General features: G+C 38.4%; 1 protein-coding gene across 1 annotated transcript in view; it reads right to left on the bottom strand.

Moving 5' to 3' along the window:
• Window positions 1-9,938: 9,938 nt before the first annotated feature.
• Window positions 9,939-27,855, bottom strand: part of cdk19 (cyclin dependent kinase 19) — a 49,990-nt gene continuing 32,073 nt past the window's right edge. The window contains exons 6-13 of the mRNA XM_077553340.1: window positions 22,689-22,820; window positions 22,252-22,395; window positions 19,005-19,074; window positions 18,737-18,809; window positions 18,549-18,646; window positions 18,260-18,338; window positions 16,126-16,371; window positions 9,939-13,378 (exon numbers count right to left, since the gene is read on the bottom strand). Coding sequence (XP_077409466.1) covers window positions 13,253-13,378; window positions 16,126-16,371; window positions 18,260-18,338; window positions 18,549-18,646; window positions 18,737-18,809; window positions 19,005-19,074; window positions 22,252-22,395; window positions 22,689-22,820 — 968 coding nt within the window. The 3' untranslated portion in view covers window positions 9,939-13,252. The remainder of the gene's footprint in view (window positions 13,379-16,125; window positions 16,372-18,259; window positions 18,339-18,548; window positions 18,647-18,736; window positions 18,810-19,004; window positions 19,075-22,251; window positions 22,396-22,688; window positions 22,821-27,855) is intronic.

Below are 27,855 nucleotides of genomic sequence, written 5' to 3'. Positions count from 1 at the left end.
GAGAAAAATCAGATATCAAAACCTGCTTGGTCACACTCCTCAGATCGACTTTTTGGATTAACACAGCTGGCCACCCACATTCTTGGCATGGAAAGAGGCCCATTTCTCACGGTCTGAGAGCAGCTTGTCATGGGTCAGCCGTTTACATTGAGCTCTGCAGAGGGCATTAAGTCATTATTCGCCTTTTAAACAAACTCTTCTGCCTCTCCACTGACCACTTGGAGTAGAGTTGTGAAGCGTTAACAAGCAAAACTGAGTGTCGTTAAGCATAGGAGAAACCCAAAACCCACTTGAACATTTATGCGACATCCTCAAACAGAAAGTGGAGGAGCATAAAGTCTCGAATATCTGCCAGCTTCGAGATGTTGTCATGGAGGAGTGTAAGAGGATTCCAGGGGCAACCTGTGAAGCTTCATGCCCAAGAGTAAGGAGTCAGACTATTAACAACTCATTTAAAACCCAAATACGTATAAATAAGTTTTTTTTAATATTTTGTCCTTCACGTCCCAAAACGTATTTATACTTTTTTTTTTTACGCTAGAGCATACAGAAGGTTTTGATACAGCTTCTGGCAAGAAGAGATTGCTTAAAGCAATGGTAGTTATTACAAAAAACGGCCAGCAGTTGGCAGCAGAGTATAAGAGAGCAGCCAGGGCCATGTTGCAATAAGCTCTTTTTGACAGGTTTGTGAAAAATGATGAAACCTAGCTATATTCTAAAGCTAATTGTTGCAAAACGGAAACAGATACAAATATACTTTTTTTCTGATGAAAGAAGAGACTCTAATCTTTTTTTGGGTAGGTTTCATGTTTTCATAGCAATATAACACAATATTCTGTGGGCCTTGCAAAATCAGTCAAATCCCAGTAAAAGAGCCGAGACCGAAGGGGGTTGCTTCAGTGAAAATGGCTGCGTTTTAATGGTTGTATTTTGAGTAACTTTTGCAATATGTATGATTTAAAGTGGAAGTCAACCATAAACATTTCTTGACAATAATACGTTATATGTGCCCTCACTAGTCTAAACATGACATTCTTATTAATATTACATTTGTGGAATTTGAGTTATGAAACAAAATCCAGCCATTTTTATCCATCTCAGGGGGCGGCCATTTTGCCACTTGCTGCCTTCTGAAGATGACATCAATGTTGCTCAGGGCTCAGGCAACAACCAATCAGAGCTCACCTGTTTGTTTGTTTTTTAGCTGTGCTGTCATTGGTCTGTCATCAACTGTGATGTCATCTTCAGTCGACAGCAAGTGGCAAAATGGCCGCCCTCTGAGATGGATGAAAACTGCTGGACTTTGCTGCATAGAACATATTATTGTCAATAAAAATTGGGGGATTGACTTCCCCTTTAAAAGTGTATTCAGTCCTCAAAACAAGTTTTTTGTTAACGTAAAAGTGCAGTAACACTGTCCCAAGGCTCTAAATTGGTGTTGAACAGATGACAACATAAACAAAGTAAATAAAGTATCTTTTAGAGTAGCGAGTTTATGAGGCAGCTGGAACATCAAGGCTTGTGGAGTGCAGTAGTGAATAAATGGCTGGAAGCTTACTCAGGATGGAGTGGTGTGATGGCATCACTCCAGACAGCCATTTTAGGCTTAAGGTCAAAGCGACTGGGTGGATGAGCCCAGCCCTTTCCCATCACAACTGAGGCACATGATAACGTTCGATCTCTCAGCTGACCACAACTGAAGAGGAAAACAGTAAGGAGTTTTTCTCTCCAAAACTTGCAAAGGTTACGAAAGGGAACTTTTTGAACACCAGATAACACCCGATGACTTTTGAAGGGGATTCCCTCACATTTCTTTTGGACTGCTGTGGTTTTGTATTGTCCAACCTTATGAGAAAAGAAATTCAACAAATGCGTGCTTTTATTATGAAAATTTTTGCATCTTTTGTTAACAGTTGAGAGTAGTCAGTAAAATGTCATAACAATGTAACTCTAAGATGTTGTTGTTGTTTCCGGAGGCTGTGTAAAAGGCGGGTTACAAATAGTTTCAAGTTTCTGATATTTTCTGGCATCTTCCCTGCTAAATTAACCAAACACGGCAGGACAGGATTTCAAACTCGTCTCTTTTTATTCAACTCTCTTCTCGAAGGAGGCTCGCTCGGTTACACCTCTAGCCTCTCTTTTGTACACGAAACACGTCAGCACGTAAAACTAAAACATTGTACCAAAAGTAATAATTCACAAAACAAATATTAGCCAATTGCAAGTAAATAAAAATACACATTGGCAAACAACGTGTTACAACAAGGTCGAAGATGTTCTGACATAGGAGAGCAGATACTTTTAAATGAAAGTGCAGATTGGTCTCAGACTCCTCCAGTTGCTAGCAGTTGTTTAACTTGAAGCCACTGGGGTCAATTAAAAGTAACTGTGGTAATTACCGAAACCGAGGGCAAAAGCATGAAGGCAAGAGGTACTGATTGGATAGGAGGGTTCCCCCATCTCGGAATGTAATGTATAGTGTTACAGTCCCGTCATCTTACTTAACTGTACGTCTTAATGGATTTGTGAGTTTGTTCCTGATTTATGTTGTGTTTAAAAAAACGGTTGCAGCTAGAGCTTGGACTTGCACCCATTTGCTCTTTGTTCATCATTTAAGCCAGCGGTGTCCAAACTTTTTCTTCCGAGAGGCGCATACAAAAAAAAAAGATATATCAAAGGATGCAAAAGCAACTTTTATTTTATTTATTTATTACTTTGATTTTCAAGCACACCAAACTCAGTTTTTTAAACTGCTACGTGAACAGCTATCTCTAAGGCAATTAATTTAGTATTTATTTATTTTTAAGATTTTGAAGTAACCACCAGAAAATATCAGCCCCAGCAGTCGAATCCCATCTCTACACTCGGAATCAGAAGAGGAACATAACACTGTCATAAGATGACCATTTTTAACTTAATTTGCATAGTTTCATATTTACAAGAGCTAATGCTAAAGCCTTGGGCTAATGCTACATTAGCCTAGCATAAGGATATATTCACTTTTTTCCCCCTTTTTTCTTTTTACATATTGGCATTGAAAAAATATTATGTTTCAATTTAATTATAACTGTTTTAATTTAGTTATAACCATTTAGAATTGAACAAAGTTGCTTTGATTTACTCAGTATAGTTTTGATGTGACAATTCAAATGTTTAAAGGGTGTTGATTCTCCTGCAGGACAGAAGGGGGAGCGTTGTTGACCAAATGTATTGAGACATTGTGACGAATGGGGGCGTAGTCATGTGACTCTGGGAGGTAACGTTTTGGAGGACAAAGGGATATTAGCCACAAGCGGGGGATGGGAACTTTACAGTTGAGAATTCAAGATGGCGCGGGTGGCTGCTATCGTCTCCTGTCGGCGATGTGTGAATAAATGTAGAGAAAATTCCTGAATTCACTGATCTCATGTATGTTTTATTAATCAACGGCATGAACACGCAAATGGTAAGAATCCTTCATTCCAACAGCATCAAGACTGTATGTGGCCAATCCTCTAAAGCTGTCGCCTCAACCTACGGAAAGCTTTTGTAATAACTGAAAGAGGAATAAAATTATTTTGTCCTCTTTGCGTGTTCCAAAAATGAAGATAGATTTAATGTAAGAAAAATACACCTTTGCAAAAATGATTTTTAATCAGTCAGAGATCTCTGGACAGATAACAGCGGCCAACAGATTCATCACTTAAACAGGTGGGATTCAGAGCGTCAAATGTAGCTCTTCCGCGTGCACAACGGTTTCTTATAGTTAAAAAGACCTCCTCTCTTTCATTTGTAGACAAAACATACTCTCTGGTACTTTTCCGTGAGCGATGGCGAAAACAGAGTCAGGTGTGGGTGTTCAAAACAGATTCTGTTCTCAAGGACCAAATGTGTTTTCGCACAAAACGCTGAGAAGGAACTTTTTTAGACTAAATAGTATGTCCCAGCTTAAGGTCAAATTATACCGAAATCAACACCATCTGCTCTGCACAGGACACAAAACATTTCGACAAGGTTAATACTGAAGAATTAAAATGTTAATAACGTGTAACAATGGTTAATATATGAAATGAAGTATTAAAAATGTTACAATATCTATCATAACTTACTTTAAATCTTTTTTTCCCAAAATAACTTTACAATAAGCTTTTTATTGGACTATTTATGAGTGAAGTGCCTTCTAATTAGTAGATTAACACCTTAGCTGTTCACAATGGGTACTCCTGCAAGCCTCTGGCCAATAGTTTTCAGATGAGATTTGGGTTAGAATTTCCCACGCCCTGTCTGCGAATGTGACGTAATGTGTGTGGTGTGTACTTGAAGAACGGTATGTGCAGTTTAATTTTTCATCAGCAGGTGGCAGTAGCGATTCTAAATGAAATATTCTACGTTTAGTAGCTTTAACCTCCTGGATTGTTGTTTTTTTAAAGCGTTTGATAAAGTTTCAAATCCATCTGTGCTCTGTCATACCGGCTAGCTAGCACTAAGCTTAAATCTTACTTGAGTGTCTCTCTTTTTTTTGTCTGTAGTTCAACAATAAACGCCATTCAATACTATTTACTGCCTCATTTTTTTTAAAGCATGTTTCAACACACACAAAAATAAATAGGTTGAGGCAAAACTGTGGAGGTAAATATGGTTCAAAAGTAACTTGTAAAAATTTTTTGTACCTGTAGAAAAAAGTATAAATTTGTATCTGTAAAAGTCGTTGTGTACCTGTAAAAAAAATGTGTACCTGTAAAAAAAAATTGTATCTGTAAAAAAAAAAATTGTGCCTGTAAAAGTCATGATTTGTACCTGTACAAAAAATTGTTTGTACCTGTAGAAAAAAGTGTAAATTTGGATCTGTAAAAGTTTTGATTTGTACCTGTAGAAATGACAATTTGTAGCCAAAGAAGTCGCCACTAGGAGTCACGAGTGTTTTTTCTGCTGCTGTCCAGTCACGTGACTTTTGCACCAAATCTCTCGCTACAGATGGTGCAAAACTGATTCGTACTTGTAGAGCACCGTGTTTTGTACTCGTAAAAGAAGAGGGCGGACTCTGGAGGATTTGGACGGGCTAAAGCTCAACCTCATTGGTTGAGCGAACAACAGTGGGTTGAACTCAAATGACGCCACGTTTTTATCATTAATATGCACAAGTCCGAAAGTCCGAGCAGAGTAGCCACACCAGTTTATGCGTCATTTTGGAAGAAGAGGACGTCCCAGGCGTGAAAATTTCAACATGGTTCAATATACAAACTCCGTGTGGAACAGCTTAAACGTTGGTTGATATTGAAGAGCACTCAAAGTGGGCAGAAAGAAAGAAGTTTTAGTATGAAGGTAAGATTTATTGGACGATCATAGCTCGTAATCCGGTGCTAGCTAGCTCATCTCATGTTGTTAATTGTCACGAAAACTGAACACATTGAAGTCACGATTTTTATTTCAAGATTTGAAGCCTACCAGTGTAAACATACGATCAAGAGCTTGTACCTGTAAAAAAAAATAAAAATAAAAATCTAAAAATACCTCATAAACTGCTGCTTAGTGCTTAGATGTGAAAATTACTATAGAGCTACAGAACCCTATTGAATGTTTTACAAGATAACCTAAACCTATAACCAAAAGTGGACAGTACTCAGCTACTTGTATTTGATTAACATTATATTCAAGTATCTGCACTCTTACTATCATAATAAAATTAAAACACGTTTTCACTGCGGGTGAATCTTTAAGCCGCTTCAGGTATTTTAACCTCAACCCTTTATCCTCTGTATTTAATAATTTTATTTTAAATGTTACAATATCTTGATAAATGTCAGTATTTTTGCCATGTATGCTTTGCAAACAGTAAAAAAAAAAAAGGCTCTTACACTCTTAGTTTACTCATCACTCACAGTACTCAAATATTTGTGCAAGTTTTTTTTCTGCACTTTTAATTTCTACTTGAGGTAGATTTTCCAATGTAACATTACTCTTATTTAAATATTGGCTCTTCTGCTTTTGAAATGCTCGTCTATCTGTATTACTAAGATGTGAGCAGTATCACTGTCACCTAGCTACTTTAACAAAAGTAACTAGGTCAAATGTTAGTTTATTTGTTTTTAATTAAATGATAATCTCATAAATTTCAAAATCTTGCTCAAAAGGTGGAGGCAACTGCTGGAGACACTGCAGAAGCATCAGTGAAAAGGATGACCCACTCCATCAGCAAGCAGCCAAGAGACAGGAGATGACACCTGGGCGGTATTCCATCAAACTGGATTAAGGAAAAGAAAAGGAAAAGTTTTATTTCGCAGATCTTCTGCTGATGTGAATGTAGCAGGCGGAGGTCCCCTCTGAACATGTAGGTCAATTCAAAGTGCTTTACATTAAATCAATAATTAATAACACTATTAATGTGAAATACACATCTAACATGAAACAATTATAACTTATACATTTAGTCTGTCGTATACATTTAGTCTGTCGCCTATTTTATTTATTTATTTTGGCAATGATATTTCCCTCGTCTTATTGATAGCAGCAGTATTGCCTTTTTTGGTGAGTCTTGAATTCCTCATACAGCTTCGTCAATAAGTTTTGTTCTGTTTGTGAGAAGAATACTGCTCTCGTTTTGCTGTCTTTTGACATAATTGATCGCAATTTCGCCTATCGACTCATCAGGGCTTCTTGTCTACCCCGGGAGCGTGTACAAAGCCAGGCTATGCAAGCCTGGCTTACGTTAGCCTTGATTAGATGCGGCTGCAATGGGTTAGTGGAACTACTTGGCGCTTTTTTCGGAGATGGTGTTCACTTCCAGCCTCGCTTTTTTGCATGAGCTTTCTTTAGCTGCGTTGATGGCCGTCTAGAGATGGATCAAGAAGTAGCTTTGATTAACTGCATGCTGGCATCTGTGCAAACAGAATGGTTGGGTCAGCATATTCATACAATAAAAAAATAATCATAGCTTCCTAGCTGGGTCATTATCAAAACACAGCGAACTGACATTATACGTAATCGGTTAAACGTTTAGCTTTATCTTGTTAGCCAGAAAAAAACAAAGATTTTGTCACATCTTAATATCAGAAATAGTGGTAATACTGATAGACACAGACATTGTTCATAAACATTTGCATTATTTTTATTTGGCTTCAGTGTTAAAGGCAAATGTGTATGTTTCCAAGTGTTAAGAATGATCATTTGAATTTCACTGCAAAACTTGTTTTAACAACACATGGGATACAGTATGTACAGTATAAGCTTTTGAAATAAAAACAGCAAATATGTCATCATGAGCTCACATCATATGAAAGGGTGTCTAGTTTAATACATCTCAGTTCAAGTATACAGGTAGTTTTTGAAGACATTAAAGAAGTGCAGGGACAACCTATTGATCGTATGTTTACACTGTCTCAGCTATGACAATACAAATGGCCCAGGTAAAAGGAAATACATTCAGGACAGAAAGTCACAGTCCAAAGGTAGGCTTCAAATCTTGAAATAAAAATCGTGACTTCAATGTGTTCAGTTTTCGTAACAATTAACAACATGAGATGAGCTAGCTAGCACCGGATTATGAGCTATGATCGTACAATAAATCTTACCTTCATACTAAAACTTTTTTCTTTCTGCCCACTTTGAGTGCTCTGCATGTCAACCAACGTTTAAGCTGTTCCACACGGTGTTTGTATATTGAACCATGTTGAAATTTTCACGCCTGGGACGTCCTCTTCTTCCAAAATGACGCGTAAACTGGAGTGGCTACTCTGTTTATTTGGAATTTCGGACTTGTGCATATTAATGATAAAAATGTGGCGTCATTTGAGTTCAACCCACTGTTGTTCGCTCAACCAATGAGGTTGAGCTTTAGCCCGCCCAAATCCTCCAGAGCCCGCCCTCTTCTTCTACGAGTACAAAACACGGTGCTCTACAAGTACGAATCAGTTTTGCACCATCTGTAGCGAGAGATTTGGTGCAAAAGTCACGTGACTGGACAGCAGCAGTAAAACCACTTGTGACTCCTAGTGGCGACTTCTTTGACTACAAGTTGTCATTTCTACAGCTACAAATCACGACTTTTACAGATACAAATTTACACTTTTTTGTACAGGTACAATTTTTTTTTTACAGGTACAATTTTTTTTTTACAGATAGATTTTTTTTTACAGGTACAAATCTCGAATTTTACAGATTCAAATTTATACTTATTTCTACAGGTATTTTTTTTTTAATGCAACAAAAAAAAACTTTTTTTTACAGATACAAGTTACTTTTGCACCATATTTACCTCCATTCAAAACTCTTAACAATAACTTTAATATTGTAGTTGTAGTTCACAGTGGTGTCGAACTGCAATGCATCATAATGAGAGCTGTGTCTGATATTTCTTGCTTTTGTCACTGTTCCAAACTAGGCCATGGCTAAACTAATACTTTAGTTTTACAGATTTTCACCCCAGTTAAAATTCTAATGCAACTATCAGTTGTTTTTTTCATACTGATACCTTGAAGACGAGTGTGCCTAAGAGTGCAACAGAATACATACAGTAAATGGTGCTCTACAATGAACAATAGTCCTTGTAAATTCTTACCACAACCAATATTTGTCAGGCATATTGTTGCAAAAAGTCCAGGTATTCTAAAAGTTGGAAAATTTCCATGGAAATGTATAAAAATAAAATAAAAACCCTGAGATGCACAAACATGGTAAAACTGCATTTTAGTCTAACTTAAGAGGTTTCTGCTAGACAGTGACACTAGCTGAACTTCCCATTCTTGTCCACATATCCACAGGACTACCATCTGAACTCATTATTGATGGTACAAGTGTATGTTGTCACTCATGCTAGTGACATGTACGGTAAGGTTAACTGTGGGGTTGTTGTTAATTTGTTCCTCAATAGCTGCTCTCTCCAAGTCATAAATTTCCTTCAAGTGGGCGCAGTCCAATTCCGGGCTGAGTGACTACTGTGCTAGAACCCCTGAAGCTGATGCCAAGTCCCAACTTGCCTGCACTAGGTTCGCTTGTCAAACCGGCAGGCTCATCGAGACAATGTGGCGTTCGCTTGACTCATCCAACAACATGTCCTGAGAGTGACATACTTTGAGTGTTCATCATCCCAGGAAGACGTTCACTCAGATGAATCTTGTTGTGTAACATCGGACTCCAGCCTTGTGCTAGTCTAGTGAGAGGTACGATCTAAATCTGCATAGAGGTGGGCTTGACTGGGTTTTGGTATTTTCACAGACGCATGCGGCTTTGCACAGTTAAAAATGGGTTTGCACTACCGTGGACATGCCCAACTTTATTCGCCGCCAGTCAAAACAGCTAATTCCCTTTAAAATTGGACTGTGAGAGGCGGTGTTCTTAACATGGCAGATGAAGAAACTGATTTGCTGTCGTCCATGCAGGAGGTCGAAGTGTAGCCGACAGTACAGTACACTGTACAAAAAACACAATTTAGTTAAAAAGGGAACTACCCAACATGTTTGATTATTTAAACCAAAAAGTTGGGTCAAATGAATAACCTACAAAAACAACCCACCTTTTTGGTTTTTTTTGTACAAAAGCCATTTTAGGGGCGGTTGTTTTGAGAGTAATTTGAACGGTTCCTTTTTGACCAAATTTGGCTTATTTTTTGACCCAACTGTTTTTCTAAGTGTATGCTTATAAAGAAATACAAAACAAAGTGAATTACACTTTAAAACACTCACATAGGTTAGCTTTTAAGTGTGCTGGCTTAATGCTAACGCTAAATATCAAATGGCGCTATAACATAATTCAGCGACAGATTGAACACAAACTACAGTTTATCGTATACTGCCCCCAGGTGGCTAAAGTGGGCACACCATAAGGAGCAGATAGGTTCCATTCAGTAGATGCAGAGGGCACATACTGTTGAATTATCCATACGTTAAAACATACAAAAAAACGTACTTGTGACCTATACACAGTTAAGTCATACTTTAGTTGTGGTTGATGTGAAATGCAAGGGATGCAGATGAGAGAATTTTTATTATTATTATTTTTAATCACGATAGAGGATATAAAATAAATATACATGACTTTCTTTTTCATTTAACAGTCATTTGTACAGTGGAGTTTGGACAAATTCACAAAAAGCAGCTCAATAAACGTGTTCTTCTATTAAGTATTCTGTTCCTTTGTGGTGAGCTATTGCTGCTTTATATATAATTGCTATTGGAAAGACAATACATAGCAGAGCTAGCATATGAATATTTAAAACCTGTGTGGGAGAACGTAGAAGGGTGGATAGACACTCCACCCTGCAAACAATTCTGCTGACTCAATTCACTGAGCGTTTACATCTTAGCATGCATGATGGGAAAGTGGGATACTGGCCAGACAACGCCTTTAAATGTCCAACGGCCATAGAACACATCGCAGAGGCAGCACTGCAAATGGAGTGTCCGTCTGTCTGTCTGTACACCGTGGACAACAACAACTTCTCATAATTTCCATTGAAAAAAAGGACAGGCACATGCAAATACTATCAAAAAGGAGGAAAAGGGAGATTTTTATACAAGCGCATACTCCTCGTGTGTATGTGTCCATATATACAGTACATCATTTAGTGTCGAAAGCAAGACATTTGAAAAACACTTGAATTTATCACTAAACATGTGAGAAATACCAGGGCATCAAAAGACGACATTTGCATCAAGAACTGCAGTCCTTTCTAAATATGACCCAGCTAGAATCCACTGCTACATGAGAACAAGAGGGAAATGCATGGCAGGAAGCAAGAAAATACAAAAGGACATTTAAAAGAAAGAAAAAAAAAGATGGGTGACTAACAAAAGGCACCATACACACCTCCCCTGTAAAAAAAAAAAAAAATACATTGTGGAATTCAAGGTGTTAGATCTCGATTCTACTGTATACTGAGGTGGTGTTAACACATTCAGTAACAAATGTAGTAACAAATGTGGCTAATCTGACAGGTCCTTTTCTACAGCTACTGTATTAAGGCAGAGGAAAGTTTACAAAAAAAAGTCTACTATTCATAGACACAATAAATATGATTGTATACGATATCCATATATATCCATATACATACATACATATATATATATTCTTTACAATATTTCATTTAGAGTGCATTTCAAAACAACAACAAAAAAGAGCAGACACGTGTGTACTGTTTTGTACAAATGTAGGACTTACACACAGTTATGAAAACACACACACACACAACCGTGAAAACAAAGCCTCAGCATTAATGAAAAGCTTGAGTCTGGCAATAAGATTTGCATAGGAGTTGTTTGACATACTGTACGTTCTCAGAGGAGGAATCAACATAAAGTGTCTTATCTCTTTATGTTGACCCAAGATGGAAAGCCTTTAAAGGTCTTTTGGTTTCAGTCCTCTCGAATATTAAACGACCAAGCTGTTAGTTTTCTCTATAAAAGTGCAATTAAAAAGATCCAATGTTTGCAGATAAAGATCCGGTACAAAATTGTAATATCAATACATTTTTACACAGATTTAGGGATGCAACTATTAATTTGGAGTTTCTATTGAAACTGTGGTTAAAACATTGGTTTTACACGTCATGCACCTTGAATGTAGAAGCAGTCTAATTCTCTTTTTAGTCACTTGGTGTCAGTGTTTCCTCATATTTTTTTATTACTTGAGGTTCGTTGACTTCACCTGGTCCCCTCAAAATGGTATTACGTCAATGAATTGGGTGCCCTCTTCAACACAACACGCACGAGCAGGAGTACTAGATTCAAACATTAAATTAAGTTTTAAGCGCATATTTAAAACATACATTTAGGGAGTAAAGAAGCTATTCTTGAATGAATATGACACAACCAACTAATCAAGCAGGAGCAGTTCTAAATAATTTATAGTTTTGGAATTTTCAATAAGCATTGTGGAATGTCCCATTTCTGTCAGTTATTTTTTTATGTGCTGACTGTAACAGTGAGGAACTTCAACTTGAAATGCTGCCTGGATGTAACGGCACTAAAACCATGTGATTTCAACCAGCCAATCAGATTCCATTTGCAATGCCAACCTCAAGACCAGCACAAAACAAAGCTTTTTTCGATTACTTCACCTGGAATAACGAACGTTAAATAAATAAATCGCCACATAAACAAAGTTGAGTATTATAATATATTTTTTTAATTATTGGGTTGTATTGTATATAAAATAACTTTATTTTATCTGATGAATAGTTAGCAGACTACTTCCTGGTACCAAGTGCAATATGGGATGCTAGCAACAAAAAAAAACATCTCCCACCAAACAGGACAGCATCATTGTCTGTCACTTATTCTGTTGTGTTAAAGAACACACCCATTTCTTTTTTTAAACGCGATACAGTCCTGGCCAAACCTGTGCGGCGTGCTTGGCCTGAGGGGTAGGGAGTGTTGTTTGGGCCCCCAAGCATTTGTTTCTCTTTTGCAGATCGCTTCGACAGTCAGTGCATTTCTAGTGAGTCAAGGTCAAACATGCATAAAACTCCCACCCTTCCACACACACAGCAATAATAACAATACAAAACAATTTGACATCAGTCAGTGACAGTCTTATGAAGCACACAAGGTTGGGTTGGAGGGGGAGGAGCTTCCCATTAGCTGCCCTGTATGTTTATGCGCACGTTCAAGTTCATGGCGGGATGCAAAAGTGTCCACTGGCAGCCCCAAAACAAGAACATACTCCCAAACTCCTCCAGTTTGTGGCCAAGCGGTTACTGAACGGAGTGGATCAGAATGTACATAAAAAGACTTTGCTTCTGTACATTTGAGCTCCGAATACAGGAACCTGTACAAGAACACGATTATGCGCGTTCAATATTTCCCTGCATTTCTTTCTGTTTGTATAATGTCTTTTTCTTTTCTTTGTACTTAAAAGGACAGGGTAAGATAGTTCGCATTTGATTTTCCAAGGATTTAGATTACACTAAAGGGCTTTCTGTCCTGCATCTTGTCCGCCTCCATATGTGATATTTACACTGACATCAAGCTTGAAAACTAACAAGTCAAATAGAAAAAGGTGCGATATAAGGTCAATATAGGAGCTGCAATCCGACCTTGTAAAGAACGTTGTGTTCATAAGTGCCATACGTTTGGAGTATGTGTGTCGCCTTCACATATATATTACACCAAAATGTGTCACCAGCCCAGAGAGGCAGTATTTGCTTCTTCTTTTTTTTGTTCCTATGGATTTGCCTTTATGTCACTAAACGTCAAAACGCTGGTTGCATCCGATGGTGACATCTGTGGAGGTTAGAGGAGGAGGAGGTCAAACCCTCTGCTGGTCCAGGAATGACTTGGCCTCAGTAACGATGGGTCTGGTGGGAATACTGGGAGCTCTGTTGGGATGACGACGTGTATCCCATGGTGCTCTGCGGCTGATTGGGGCCTTGGATGTTGCTTTGGTAACCAAGACGGGAGGTGGCGTGCTGATGGAGATCAGTGTGAAGAGGAAAACAGCACATGTTCCATGAATTTAATTATGAAACAGTACACCAAAAGAGAAAAAGTTCATCGTTTGCGGCACCACTTTATCACAGCAATTTATTTTAATGGGTTTTATTTTTTAATTTGATTTTTTACAGTAAATCATTCAGTATACGACGGGGTATTAGGGCCTCGTATAGATATATATTTTTTAGAGGGTGGGTGCAATATTCTGAGAAAAAAATTGTAAATTTGCAACTTTATAAAGCGGCAAATTTGAGACTTCATAAAGTGACAAATTTGCAAGAAAAAAAAAAATATATATACTGCAATCACCTGAAGGAGACAGAGAATGTCCCCCAACTATAATATTGCGAATAAATCTGAAATGTATCCCCTAAACAAGAGCCAAGAGCAACCCTGTGTCTATTATGTCAGAATTGAAGCAGAATGTTGAATGGTGCCCTTCGGGGATGGAATCAATGATGGGTAAAAAGTAGGACGACAACAGTGACAGCTATGTCCCACAGTGGCACGCTGTTGGCTATGTCAATCAATAATAACATCTGCTGGTAGCTGATGCTGTAGCATGTGCCAAATGCAGCATTGGATGTATGGAATTGTGCTGCTCATGTTTGACTGAAACAGAAATGTAAGGCAGCTCATATATGACTCTACATACACGTGCACAACCCACAAGCCATTTTGGTGCTGAGATAAGACAGCAAACAAAACTCAACAGGCATCACATGATGTATTTTCAGCTGTGTCTGCAGGACAACTACTGTTGTCTACTTTATAACACATGTGTATGTATTCCTTACAACGCAGATGAGGAGTTCAAATCCATATTTAAGTAAAAAAACGGAATCTCATCTTCTCATCCCTTTCAAAAGAATAGAAATGCCATTAATCAGTTCCAGCCCCTGTACAAAAACTAACATAATTATATGTAATATAATAATTAGCATAATTAAACATTTTGTGCATCATGATTTAATGTTTTCGTTGTGCTGCTCCTTGTGGCCTTAGCCACCAGGAGGCAGTATAATATAGTTGTATTCAATAGTACTTCTTCTACTATTACTGTAAGATTCAGTGACAGTCGTTCACTGATCTGAATATATGACTGGATAGCCGATAGCCCATACACACCCGTGTAAGTCACAGGGCGGCCATCTTGCTCCTCCCATCTCGCGAGTAGACTACTGTATAAACTATACGGTATACATACAGATTAGACATATAAAGCTCGTAGGCAGTTAGTATAGGGCTGCGGGGCGGGGTTGGGGGTTTGTGGCCGTGCGGTCACAATTGCTTAACAAAAAAAATAAATAAAAAATTAACAAGTGGACAGTGTGTGCTGCTTTGAAGACCCCCTTTTTCTTTTATCACTTAGTTCCTCAGACCCCAATATTAGGTTTATCATTTAGCAGAGGCATCTTTTGTTGAATTACAGTTATAATTCTTTAATATATATAAGTTTCCGCCTGTAAACATCTAAGAATGTCATTTATACATTAAGGGAAGTTTTGAAATCTCTGAAGTAATCTTGTTTATGTTTAACAAATTTAAAACATAAATCATGCTGTTTCTACTAAGTACTGTTTTAAATGTTCTCCAATTTTGATACTGTAAATGTATAGGATCGTATGCCGAGAAACGTTTCTTGGGAGGAGCAATATGGCAGCCTCGCGGCTTCAACAGTCTTGGCCTATCGGCTATCCAGTCATATATTCAGATCAGTGCAGTCACTTCTCATCCAGGATAAATAATATATGGCTCTGAATATTGTTATATTATCTGAATATTTGTTGCTTTAACAGTTGTAAAACCGCAATTATCAATGCTAATCGTTAGCATGTTGTGGCATTTACCATTACATGTTAGCATTAAGCTAGTGAGCCGTTCTTATGGCGCTGTTGTTTGGTTGTTTTAAATACATAATACAATATAAATGCATGCAAGCTGCCAATATTAAAAGTGCCACAATATCGTCATTGTCATGTCACGACATTAAAAGAAGCACGTGTTAAAAAAAGGCAAGATTGTATTCCATTTGTGCAGTTTTAGCACCCTCTGGGGGTGAGTTTAATAGTGCCGTTTAGGGCTGTGCAATTAATCGAAATTCAAATACAATTTCAATTATTACACTACACACATAAAAAATCTGCATAATCGTAAAAACATATATATTAATACTAATTTTGAGTTGTTTAAATTTATACATTTGTACATTTTAATTTTATTTTAAAATAACAAATTAAATACATTTTTCATCCTAAAATAACTTATAATAACAACATAATTACAGTGTTTCAAAGAATTTTATTTGTCTTAAAATGTTTTACGTTTAAACATTTTCTTGTTTTGTACCCAAAAAAGAAATGATATAATCGTGATTAATATCTTCTTCATAATTGAGCATCCCTAGTGCACTGTGGTAGTTATTGCATAACATGACAATGACATGTGACAAGTCTATTTATTTGTCACTGCTGTTATGTACATAAACACAATATTTTTCTTTTTTCTTTTCCAATATGAGTCTTTTTTTTCCCACAATATCTTGATTTTTTTTATAGTGTATCATGTGCTCAACCTCCCCACAATATTGTGATATTTGTCGTATCGTGATGTTTGGATATGGTTACATCTCTAAACGCTACACATCATTTGTTTGCCTTATTTTTTCCAAAATTAGGAACTTCCTTTACAACAATAATACATGTCAATATTGTGGACTAACCTGGTACTCTGACTGGAGCACCCCGGTGCCTGAAGAGGTACCAGAGGGTCCAATCCGTTTTTTTTTATTGGGGGGCCCTTGGTCCTGCCCATGCTGTAAACCCCCGCCAGTGTTGGCTCCCGTGGCTCCGGAGGTGCCATTGGTTTGGGTTGAGTTCTGCTGAGATTGGGCTTGTTGGGCTGCTGTTTGTTGCTGGTTCTGAGTCTGAGTCTGGCCTGTTGTCTGCTGGTGCTGTTGAGTCTGGTTCTGCAAGCACACAGGGCAGCAGATAAGCAGTGAGCTGCCGTGTGAAATGCTTTTGGAAACTTATCTGCTATATTCTATATGACTGTGATTGAGTATTTCAACGAGGAGAACAGGAGAATTTTGAACATTAAAAGCAACCAGTAAAAAAAAAACAAAGATGACTATTTTTAACATGATTTTAGTTCCCGTGAAACCTACTACACACAAACCACAATTAAAAATGTCAAATTTGTGACCAAGGCCAGAGTCATGGACACACGTGTATCAGCTGTTGTTTTCCAACTTAACGGAGGAGCTGTGGGTTCCCACAGGCTGCACAGACCAAACAATGCCTCTTTCTTTATCAGGGGTCAACCACAGGCACGTGTGCCACTGCTGGCCAAGCAGTGGCTCAATATATGGCATGCATGCTATAAATCTGTTTTGTATTATTGATTTTGTATAGCGTTTGTACAAGTTGATGTTGACTAGTTTTTGGTGATAGATGCCCCAAAGTTCAAAGGATTTTGGGAGTTTGGACCGGGTAAAAAAATAAATGAATAAATAACCTGAAAAACAACGACAATAAAAAGACAATCTAATTTTGAGACTTATAGACTTCTCCCAGCTGACGTATACTGTAACATACTGATTCATTTTCGGTTTTCAGATTTGTATGCTAGCTGTGTAGCTGTCAAATTGTTTTCTTTATAGATATATATTAATGTATCTGTTAATTTCCTATTCATTCCTATTCTCTACCGTAATGCTGTTGCAAACAGACTTGTGTTAGTTAAACTATACCACCAGAGCACTTATTCTGGTGCTTCACTACTATAGATTCCACATTAGCGTAGCGGTTAGCATTAGCTACTTCTTGTCTTCCTTTAGTCACAACTTAAGTTACAATACTTTTCACAAGTGTATCTTATTTGTCGCCAATAGATGATTAGTGACTTAGAGGAGTGTGTTCGCACCATGGAAGGACAAGGCCATGCTAGCAGGCTATGCTAGCAGTGCGTAGCTGGTGCGGCTCAAGTTAGCAAGCATTGCTCTGGTAGTTCCTGAAAGCAGGGAGGATCGTGACTGTTGGACAAGGATATAGACGCATGTATGGCTGGCAGCTTCTCCAGCTTTGTGGTCAGATACGCTTACAGCCATTTTCACATTGAGGCAGCTACGATGACATCATCAGCAAATGTTAAGCAATTGGTTTGGTGCAATCCCGGGGCCTCTTCGGAAAGTCAAATCTCCTAACGTTATGCTACTTTTCCTCAACCTTTGTTGGATTGCATCAATTTCAATGAGAAATGAAAAGGTGCTACCTTTCAAACATAAGAAAGGACAGCACACCTTCCCTTTTGATTTGAACGTATATTTCTTGGTTTCATTGACTACCCACTTGTGAAAAAAGTTTAATCATTTTTATTAAATGAGTTTTGGGATAAGATAGGAAGGGAAATTTCCTTGGCAAAAACAAGAATCCGAAGAGGCCTACCCTAGATCAAATGCATACAGTGTACCGCATACAACTGCTGGCAAATCACAAGGCACAGATAGAAAAACAAGCATTCAAACTCACATTCACATCCTAAATGTGAGGCAGACATGCTGACCATTATATCATTGTGCCGCCTAAAACGTAAGATGTGACCCAATGTGAATAATCCTTGTAGGCCGTTGTAAATAAGGTTGTTGTACAATGCACAATGAAGTTTTTGTAACACCCCCGGCAGAAACAAGCGTTATGCATTTCATGGCATTGTGAAACAAGGATGGCCTATAACACAGAGATCCCACATTAGACCTGTATCAACCTGCTGCTTTTATATAGTTATTTGCTTCACTACAGGGAATTTATTGTTGTAAAATTTTAAAGTTTTGATTGATGAAACAGACATTGAATGACCTTTTCAGCTTTCTCCTCTGGTTCGTCTTCGTTGAGAAACTCTCTCTTTGGGTATGGGATCTGGCACCCAGCAAACACACTGTAGGTAGAAGATAGAGATAGAGGTCAGTTTTACTTTTGCATAATCAAATACTGTACAGCCAGCTGGATGAAACAGTAAACAGGATGAAAAACAGTAAAGGAATGTAAATGTCATTCCACTTCGTGGACTACATCACAGTGTGGCAGCTTTGTTATTCTCTACATCAAAAAAAAAAAAGTTCTCGTGAAAATTTTTGCTGTGGCTCACTCAGTGGTTGGTAACGGGTCCTCCAGGAAGTAGGCGTCCTGTAGTGCTTGTTCTGATGTGATTCTTTTGGTGGGATCCATGGTGAGTAGTTTCTGGAGCTGAAAGCAGAGGAAGCGCAGGCATGCATGTATTTCTTATATTATTTTATTATTTTATTTATTGATTATATTAATAATAAATGCACTTACCAATATAAAAACTTTGCTATCTGGTTTGACCTTATGTTTCTCCATGTATTTGATCAAGCTGCTGTTTGCATATCTGTTTTAAAAAAAGAAACAGGGAAAAAACTAATCTAAATACAATTTAAAACTGAGTATTTAATTCAATGTGGTTGTTGAAATTGATTTTGCTTCAATTAACTCATTTTAATGGATTGGACAAGCCCCAGATTCAATTTGACCATGTGGTGACCAGGACTTATTAAATAGTCAGAGCCTTGCAGAATTCACTCACGTTGTTCTTCTGAAGTCTTTCTGAAGTGTTGGATATTCAGGCATTTTTCGGATGTCTTCCCAGTCTTTGTCTGCACGATACAAAATCAAAAGGTAAACCAGGCAGCATTAACGACATTGGCCTTATTAAATGTGTTGTGCATTGTTGTGTATAGACATACGACACATTGATTGTTATAATATAGGGCCCGACCAATTAATCGTCCGCCGATTATAATTGGCCCATTATTGGCCTTCAGACAACGGCCAATTGGGTCAAATGGCCGATTATTTTCCCCTTAAAACGTTATAGAAGAAAACCGAAGTTTCCGACGTTGTGAAAGTACCCTGAATGCACCATTTTGCTTGCGTAGCATTAGCAACTAGTAAGTGTGTAGCGTATGTTCTTCTGGTTATTTGCTAAGCGTCCCATAACCCGTGGGCAGTATTTTATTTTTAAATGGCTTGGTCAGAACCAACAAAAAGCCAAAAAATGGTCACAATAACACCTAGGGGTTAAGCTGTTTAATGACACGACGTTAAGAATTACATCCACTGTATATTTAAATACAAAACATGCTTTGTTTTCAAAGCATCGCTAGCCTAGCGCTAATGCTAAAGGCGAAGGGAGGATCCCATTAAAATGCTAACAGGAAGTTAGCATCGGCTTTGGGAGTGTTTTTCCTTCAAATAACAAATATCCACACACAAATCTTGTGGGAACACATACCCATGGGTGATGTGAGGTCACACTACGCGAAGGCACAAATTCTTCCCTGTGTGAAAAATGAGTTATTTTAATAGAATTCAATCACAACTTTCTTCTGTACTCACTTTAAGTGTGTATGCCATGGATGCACGGCACCACACTGCCCCCAAGAGGCTAAAACACACAGGAACAGTCAGAATTTGTTCTTACTGTTTTTTCAGTTGCTATTATTTTAGTTTATTCTATTCTTATTTCACTTTCTTATTGTTTTAATTTGTCACTGTCCTTCCAACTTGTATTTAAATCGGCCTCAAAAAATGCATATTGGTCGGACCCTATTATAAAACATAAATGACTATAGAGTATTGTTTATGCTCTGTCTGGATGTGTTAAAAAAAAAAAGTAAATTTAAATGTTTATAATTACCGCAACATCAATGCAAATTTTGCTAACATGATGTTAGCAGTGGCTAGTGAAAAACAATGTGATTCTTGTTGTTTTACAGTATGTTTCTTTTATTTTCTTTTTTATGTGAACTCAACTTAGAGTGGTAATAAACATAGTAGGCATTGGTTTGCATTGGTTTGTAGGTTTGTAGTTTTGCAAGAAATGGCTTGTATCTAAAAAAAATTCTAAGTTGAGGTACCACTGTTCTTCAAAAAGTATGTTTGAGTAAGTTTAAATCTGTTTAAAATATGACGGCGGGGTAAAATTAGGGATGTTCGATACCACTTTTGATAGATAAAATTTCATTTAACACAATGGCGAAAAATTGTCAACAAAGATCTAGTGATGGTTTACTGATGTGTCAAACTGCCACAGTATAGCGCCAACTACTGCAGAGGAGGACTTAATCATAGTCAGATTTTTTTGCCTTAAGTATTAGTGGCTGGTATCGGCAGCCTCCACAAGTACCCAATACTTTAAAATAAGGCTGGTAAAACTTTAAAAACGGTTAAAATAAATAAATAATTATAATAAAGTTTTTTTTTTAATAAGGTCTCTATATCACAGCATGCATGCAATACATGTTATAAACATTTTTGTAGTGGCGTATACTATAGTCAAATTTTTGCTAGTGTATGAACAATGGAAATGAGATATTTATTGATGATGATTTAGTTTTTTTTCTTTTTCTTTTTTTTTCTTTTTTCTGGGAGATCTCAGTATTGATCATTTGACATGTCATCATCATTGTTCTCCCTTTTTTTTTTTTTTTTTTGTATGTGTGTTTGTGCGTGTGTGTATGCGTGCGTGTGTGTGTGCGTGCGTGCGTGTGTGAGAAAGAAAAAAAAAATAAGAATTCCCATACCGTTCACCTAAACCGAACACTTCAAAATCCAGCCAGAGTCGTGGGGCCGCCAGGAGACCCGAAGGGGGACCAAAGAAAAGAAAGAAAAGCGAAGCCCAGCACCGACCAGACACCACCCACCGGGCCACTAACCTTCCCCAACCCCAGAGACATCTAAACTCCAACAAATCAGGGAAACCTCAAGGGCCCAAAGGAGAAACTGAGGAAAGGTAGAAAGGACAGATGAAGCAGAGTGAGATCCACAGACACCAGCCTCCACCGAATCAATGACCTGAGGGAGAAACAAATTGTGTCTGAGTCTCGATAGATGCTGGTGTGGTGGATCTAGCATGCATGAAAATCTCCACCAAAGAGGGGAGCCGTCGACCCCCGCCAGGACAGAGCAAGCGCAACACCTCAGGGGCCCCCAGGCCGCGGCCGCGCCAAAGGACGACCCCCGGGCCCCGCAGGGGCCACCGGCCGGAGAGCAAACCCCGGAGCAGGAGCGCCCCCCACCCCAACGCGGCCCGCGCCCCCAACCCAACGCAGCAGGACGGGGCACTGCAGGCCCACCAGGCACCCCACCGGCCCACAACCCCCGCTCCCCCCGCCCCGCCACCCCCGCCACCCACCCCAACCCAGCCCCAACCGCCCCCAGGTCCCCAAATCCCCAGACACCCTCCCCACCCCAGCACCCCCCACCCCGGCACAACCCCACCACCACCCCCCCACCAACCAAGCCGCCCCCGCCCCCACCCCCACCAACCGACAGCCCCCCAGCCCCCGACCCCAGACCCCGGGGACACACCGCACCCAGGCATCTGCGCCGAAGAGGGGGCCGAAGAGGGGGCCGGGCAGCGGAGCGGAGAGGGCACCCGCGCCCACCCCACCACGCGGAGGGACGGAACACCAGGGGCAGAAGGGCAGATGGGGGCACCGGAGGACGGGCGGCATCCCCGAACCCCAGGCCCAGCGGGGAGAGGCCCCGGTCGTCACCCCAACGATCTAAGTGAAAAACTAACCCTGTTACTAAGTTCGCCAGCTCGCCGACTGGCGAACTCTACCCCTAAACCGTGAATGTGACCCCATCCAGTGTATATACATAAGTGTGTGTGTGTGGTGCATTAAAATTGGGGGCAGGTGAACCGGAGCAGAGGGAAATGATATCCCCCCCTGCTCCGATCCACCCGCCCCTCAGGCATGTCAATGAGCGATGATGATTGATGATGATTTAGTAACGGAAGAATGTTTTTCCAAATGTGTGCAGACCTGCGGGATAACCCATGACGCTAAATATCCTGTCCAGCTGGTCATGATGAAAGGGGTTACTGGTCTTGATGTCTTCTTGGCGACAATGAAAAATTGGCTCTGATGTTAGCAGCTCTGCGAAGATGCAGCCAATGGCCCAGATATCTATTTTCATACACAAACACAGACAAACGCGAGTTAATCGATCATAATTAGTGATGACACATTTCTGTTATTAAAACTAAACTTCAACGGGGAACTGACTGCATATAATTTAGTGTTTCACGAGTCTTAACAGCTAGAAGAAAAATGACATTTGTATGAGGTGCTAACAGGCTCCGACATACTGTACACGTTACCACGTGTTGAACATAATAGCAGTCGCCTATAGAAACATTCCTTCATGTATAGCACACTACAGATACACCCTCTGTTTTTTCTTCAGCGTGCAGACTCACCGATAGCTTTGGTGTAGTGGCGAGCCCCCAACAGTAGCTCAGGAGCCCTGTACCAAAATGTAACCACCACAGGGTCGAGGTCAGCCAGTGGCTTGAGGGGAGAGTTGAAGAGTCTCGCGAAACCCATGTCAGCTACATAAGGCAGGGCAAGGAGATAGAAATATAGACGTGAGCATATACACTGGCAATTCTATCAAATAATTGAGCATTCAGATACAATTAAAAAATATATATTCATAATATATTTTATAAATATATTATAATAATAATTAATCATAATAATAATAATAATATATATATTTTTTTTTTATTAAATTTTATTGCAAGATATTTTATTTATGAATACACAAAGCACAATGAGAAAAAACACAATTCACTTAACTCATTTGCTCCCAAAAACATATAAATACGTTTGTTTTAAGTGTCCAAAAGAAGTATTTATGCGTTTTTTTAAATGTTTTTTTTTTAATGTTTTTTTTTTTATGTTAGAGCATACAGAAGGCTTTGATGCAGTCTCTCAACTACAAAGAACAGTTGAAGAAATTGTAGTTATTACACAAACGGCCAGCAGATGGCAGCAGAGCTAAAAATATCAACCAGGGGCCATGTTGAAAAAATGCAATAGAACATAATTTTCTGTTGTGAGCCTTGCAAAATCAGTCAAAATCCAGTAAAACAGCCGGGAGTGAAAGGGATTGCTTCTGTGAAAATGGCTGGGAGTGAATGAGTTGATGAACGCCCTATTGATTTTCATTTTTAGATATTATATATTATATTATTATATTTTTAGATAATCTTTCCCACCCCCTAAATCAATGATTTGCATCGCAGAAAAACTGTATTTTCTCGACTCGAGAATCATTAGTACGTGAGATTTTGGGCTATGAGACGAAGTGACGTCAGAACCACATTAGCGATTTTGCCAGATACATTTCAATAAGCAGAGGTGTGAAATCCAGGTCCAGGAAGTAAATACCCTGGCCACAGTTTGGCTTTAGCCACTGGTGCTAGCTAGCTAGCTCCCTAGCAGGTAAACGAGCACCATGGGAGCTAGCTAGGGAGCTATCTAGCTAGCACCTGAGGCTAAAGCCAAACTGTGGCAGGGTTTTTACTTTCTGGACCTGTATTTGCCACTTCTGTCAGTAAGCCTGGCTTGTAAAAAATAAAATAAAATAAAACTGTAACTGTGTCAGGCTGTCAGCATCAAAGTGTGTAGAGTCATTTTTATTATTAGGATCCTGCCAGCCTATATGGGGCACTTGTTTTAGCGGCTAGGTGCTAGCTGCTAACGCTTGGAACAAGCACCGCATCTTAGAATGCCAGTGTAACTAATTCTTTTTTTTTTGCGTCCTTAATTTGATATTGAACATGATTTCAAGAAGAAATTGTGTTGATGTTGATGACAACAGTTTGTGATAGCAATTTCAACTTAAACTGGGCTCCAGCTATCCACCATCAAGTTGGGAAGACCACAACACCATGTGCTGCCACAAACAACTTCAAAATAAAAGCGAACAAAGGCACTGATGTGCTACTGTATTTACAAAGATTTTATTTTGAAGTTAACCTTCTCACCAGCCAACTTGACTGTATACCAAATGTTTTTGGCACAAGGCAGATTCCTCAAGCATTTTTTTTTTTTAAACTGAGCTACTGTGTCACGCACGCAACTCTGTGAAATGATCTCAAATGTGAAACTAATTTTAGTGTTAAATTTAAGTTTAAAGTTAGCTTTACTTATTTAATTTTCCTTTTTTTCAGACATTGGCTGGCAATGAAAGGGCATTCCGTGTGTTGGAACACTCAAAATAAAGTCAGGCGGGTACGCAGCGTGCAGTTTCGAGGAAATTCATTAAAAATACTGTGGAAAGCTGATTCGACATGGTGAAGAGAAATCAAACACAAAGGCAAAAAAGAGCTGTGTGAAGTCTGCAAACTTTGATAAATCAATGTTGTATTATTCAACATGAGGCCCATGTCATTTAATTTGCCTTGGACACGTAAGACATTCATCATGCCATATTTGGTGATTCCCATCCTTTATGAAAAGCTGAATTTTAGATTGTCTTGGCAATAAAAACACTAAAGTTATGACTGTGTTGTCAACATGTTTTATTGTTTATACTTTTTATTATTAACTACAGTTTTTTTTTTTTTGCATTTACATGGTGCACATGATAGGAATCTATGCAGCGTTTCAAGACTTTGTAAATGCGTTTGGAGGAGCATTTGTGATGTCAGCGTGTTTTCATTGGAGTACATCCTAAAAGTGTTTGAAGCATAGAAACGTTCAAAATTCCATAGTAAGGTACGAAATTAATATTTATAATTTCGACTAATGAAGGAGTCAAACCCACCCCATGCTTATTTTGTTTAACTTGTCCAGACAGTGTCAGCACATGCAACAGGACTCCCCCACAAAATTTCAGAGACTTTCAAATATGTGAAGGCATCTACACTTTGCGGACATGTTTTGACGTGTCAAGTCACAAATGACATGACAGCGTTACAATTTTAAAAGTATCGCATGGGCATAGAGCTCAAACAAAGTGATAACTAAAATACATAATTTGAATTAAAAAGTCAGACAATAGCAATGCAATACCAAAAACAGAAGCCCGAGTTAGCGTTTATCCCGGATAAGAAAGGAATTTCAGCCGGATGGGATGTGGCCATGATTAAGTAAAAAGATCAACAGAAAAGGCTCTGCCAACAAAATGAAACAAAAGCGATTTCACGATTTCCTGTGGAGAAAGTTGGATATCCTAAACGATTTTCTGAGCTCAATACAAGCTTAAAACAACCTGTTTTCAAATTAGTTGATTAGGATTAACTGCATTTTAAAAAAAATCAAATCACGATTTTCCGGTTCAAACAGTTTTTTGTTACACCCCTACTGACTAACTACAAATCAGTTGCTTTGAACTTTTTATGTAATATTTACCCCTTATGTGCAATACATTTAAATTGAATTATTATGAAAGTACAGTTTTACTAAATACTCTTGGGAATAAAAACTTGGTCTCATTGTTGATTTACAATTCTGTGCTATTGTGCTTTAACGTTAGTCATGACGGCAGTACTCAGAGAGCTAATGCTACGTTTATATGATAACGATCTGAACAGAAGACGCAAAAGTGGCGTCTCATTTCCCTTTTTATTTCGCCTTTAAACGAGCGTTTATCAGAGAAATTATGCGTGCATATGGTGACGCATGGTGTGTGGAATTCTATTGTGTTTGCATGCCAGGCAGTTAGGTGGTGCTGTGATGTAACTCTGCTAATGTCCGCGCACACGTGTAAAATCTCCGTCTCTCATAAGCACCGCAAAAAACAAAAATGATGGCTTCTAGCAAAAAAAAAAAATTTTTTTTTTTTAATTGTTTGGCCAGATGTCAGATGAGGAAGTTTAGTTACTTCTACAAGCCACTTTTAGTATTTTACTTCAGTTTTCTTCCAGTCAATAGCGTTTTGGGTTTTGTTTAATCTATGACTATAATGTAAACAAAACCCCAAAACAGAGGTGGCAAATCCAGGTCCAGAAAGTCAAACCCTGCCACAGTTTGGCTTTAGCCGCAGGTGCTAGCTATTTAGCTCCCTAGCTAGCCCCCATGGTGCTCATTTACATGCTAGGGAGCTAGTTAGCTAGCATCAGGGGCTAAAGCCAAACTGTGGCAGGATTTTTACTTTCTGGAGCTGGATCCGTCACCTCTTCCCAAAACGGCATTTACTTTGTGACCCTAAGTCTTTTTTAGGTAGTAATTGGTGTAAAAAGCTTGACAAGCAGTAAAAACAAACATAATCAACATTGGAACCTCAGAAAAGGAATACAGTATATATATATAAATATATATATATATATATATACACACACAAATATATATATATATACACACACACAAATATATATATATATATATACACACATATATATATATATATATATATATATATATATATATATATATACACACATATATATATAAGCACAGTTGAGCATTGTTATGTATAAGAGACAGTAATATCTATGTGTGTGTGAGGTATTTGCCCTAATGTACTTTGTCTGACAGGTTAAAACACGGAATTTGTTGAGCGATATAGTGGCTAGAAACATTTCCCCTGCAGTGTCAGCAGCGCAAAGGCTTGTTGTTGTTTCACCCTTTGACTCTCCTGCCATTACGAGCAACCCAAACGAGGTTTGCAAGTGGGTCACATCCAAATCTTTCCAAATGTCCCCATACACACGCCCCCCCTCTAATTTTTATTTTTTGATCTCCAGTCAATCTTTTTCAATTGAAGAGCCCAAATGCTGCGTATGTGGAACCATTTTGATGGAACTGGCATCACTGTAACAGTAAGGTACTCACAGCACCAAAGCATTGACTCAAACAGTGGGTGATATTTTTTAAATGCTGTAAAGGTTGGCATTGGCTGCAGGCATGCTTATATGAATGAATCAATCATGAAATTAAGAAACACTTATTTTGATAATCGATTAATTGTTTAGAACCATTGTTTACCAGCTTCTCAAAATTAAATACGGTGTTCTCTGATTCCTGTAGTCATGAAAGCAGACAGATTATATTTTGTGTCTAATCTAAATAAGACACTTGTAAATTTTGTTTTAATTCGAATAACAATGAGCAACATTTGCCCTATTTTCGGACATGTTACGTACCAATCCAGTTACTGAGTCATAACAAATTCAAGGAAAAAAATAATTTTGTGTATTATAAGCTATTCTAAAATTAATTATTTATTGTCTGTTTTATTGTTTGTTTGTTTTTGTTCAAGCACAAAAAACCCAAATAAGAAACAATTGGTTAATAAACAGTAATCGTTGACAAAACGATTTTGCAATACATTTTATTGCAACATAATTTTTTATCTGATTAATCCATGGAATAATCGAGAGTAATCGAAAACTATTAGATAGTGAGAGTTGTTTCAAGCTTAATGTGTCATCAACTTCCTAAACATCAAAAATTGGGTGTTGTGAAAGTAGAGGGAGTTTGATGGAACGGTGCAGGGTAGGTTTTGGGCTGCTTCTATACACTCTAAAAAGAGAATTAATGAACCAATTTAATATTACAAATCGAACAAAACTTAAAAAAATCACTTTAATTGGTAATACACGATTGCATTACGTTAGTCTTAAGTGAACATAT

Source organism: Vanacampus margaritifer, chromosome 19 (assembly GCF_051991255.1).
Source record: "Vanacampus margaritifer isolate UIUO_Vmar chromosome 19, RoL_Vmar_1.0, whole genome shotgun sequence".
Taxonomy (NCBI): domain Eukaryota; kingdom Metazoa; phylum Chordata; class Actinopteri; order Syngnathiformes; family Syngnathidae; genus Vanacampus; species Vanacampus margaritifer.
Note: the sequence above shows the minus strand (reverse complement) of the source record. Positions and strands in the feature narration are given on the sequence as shown.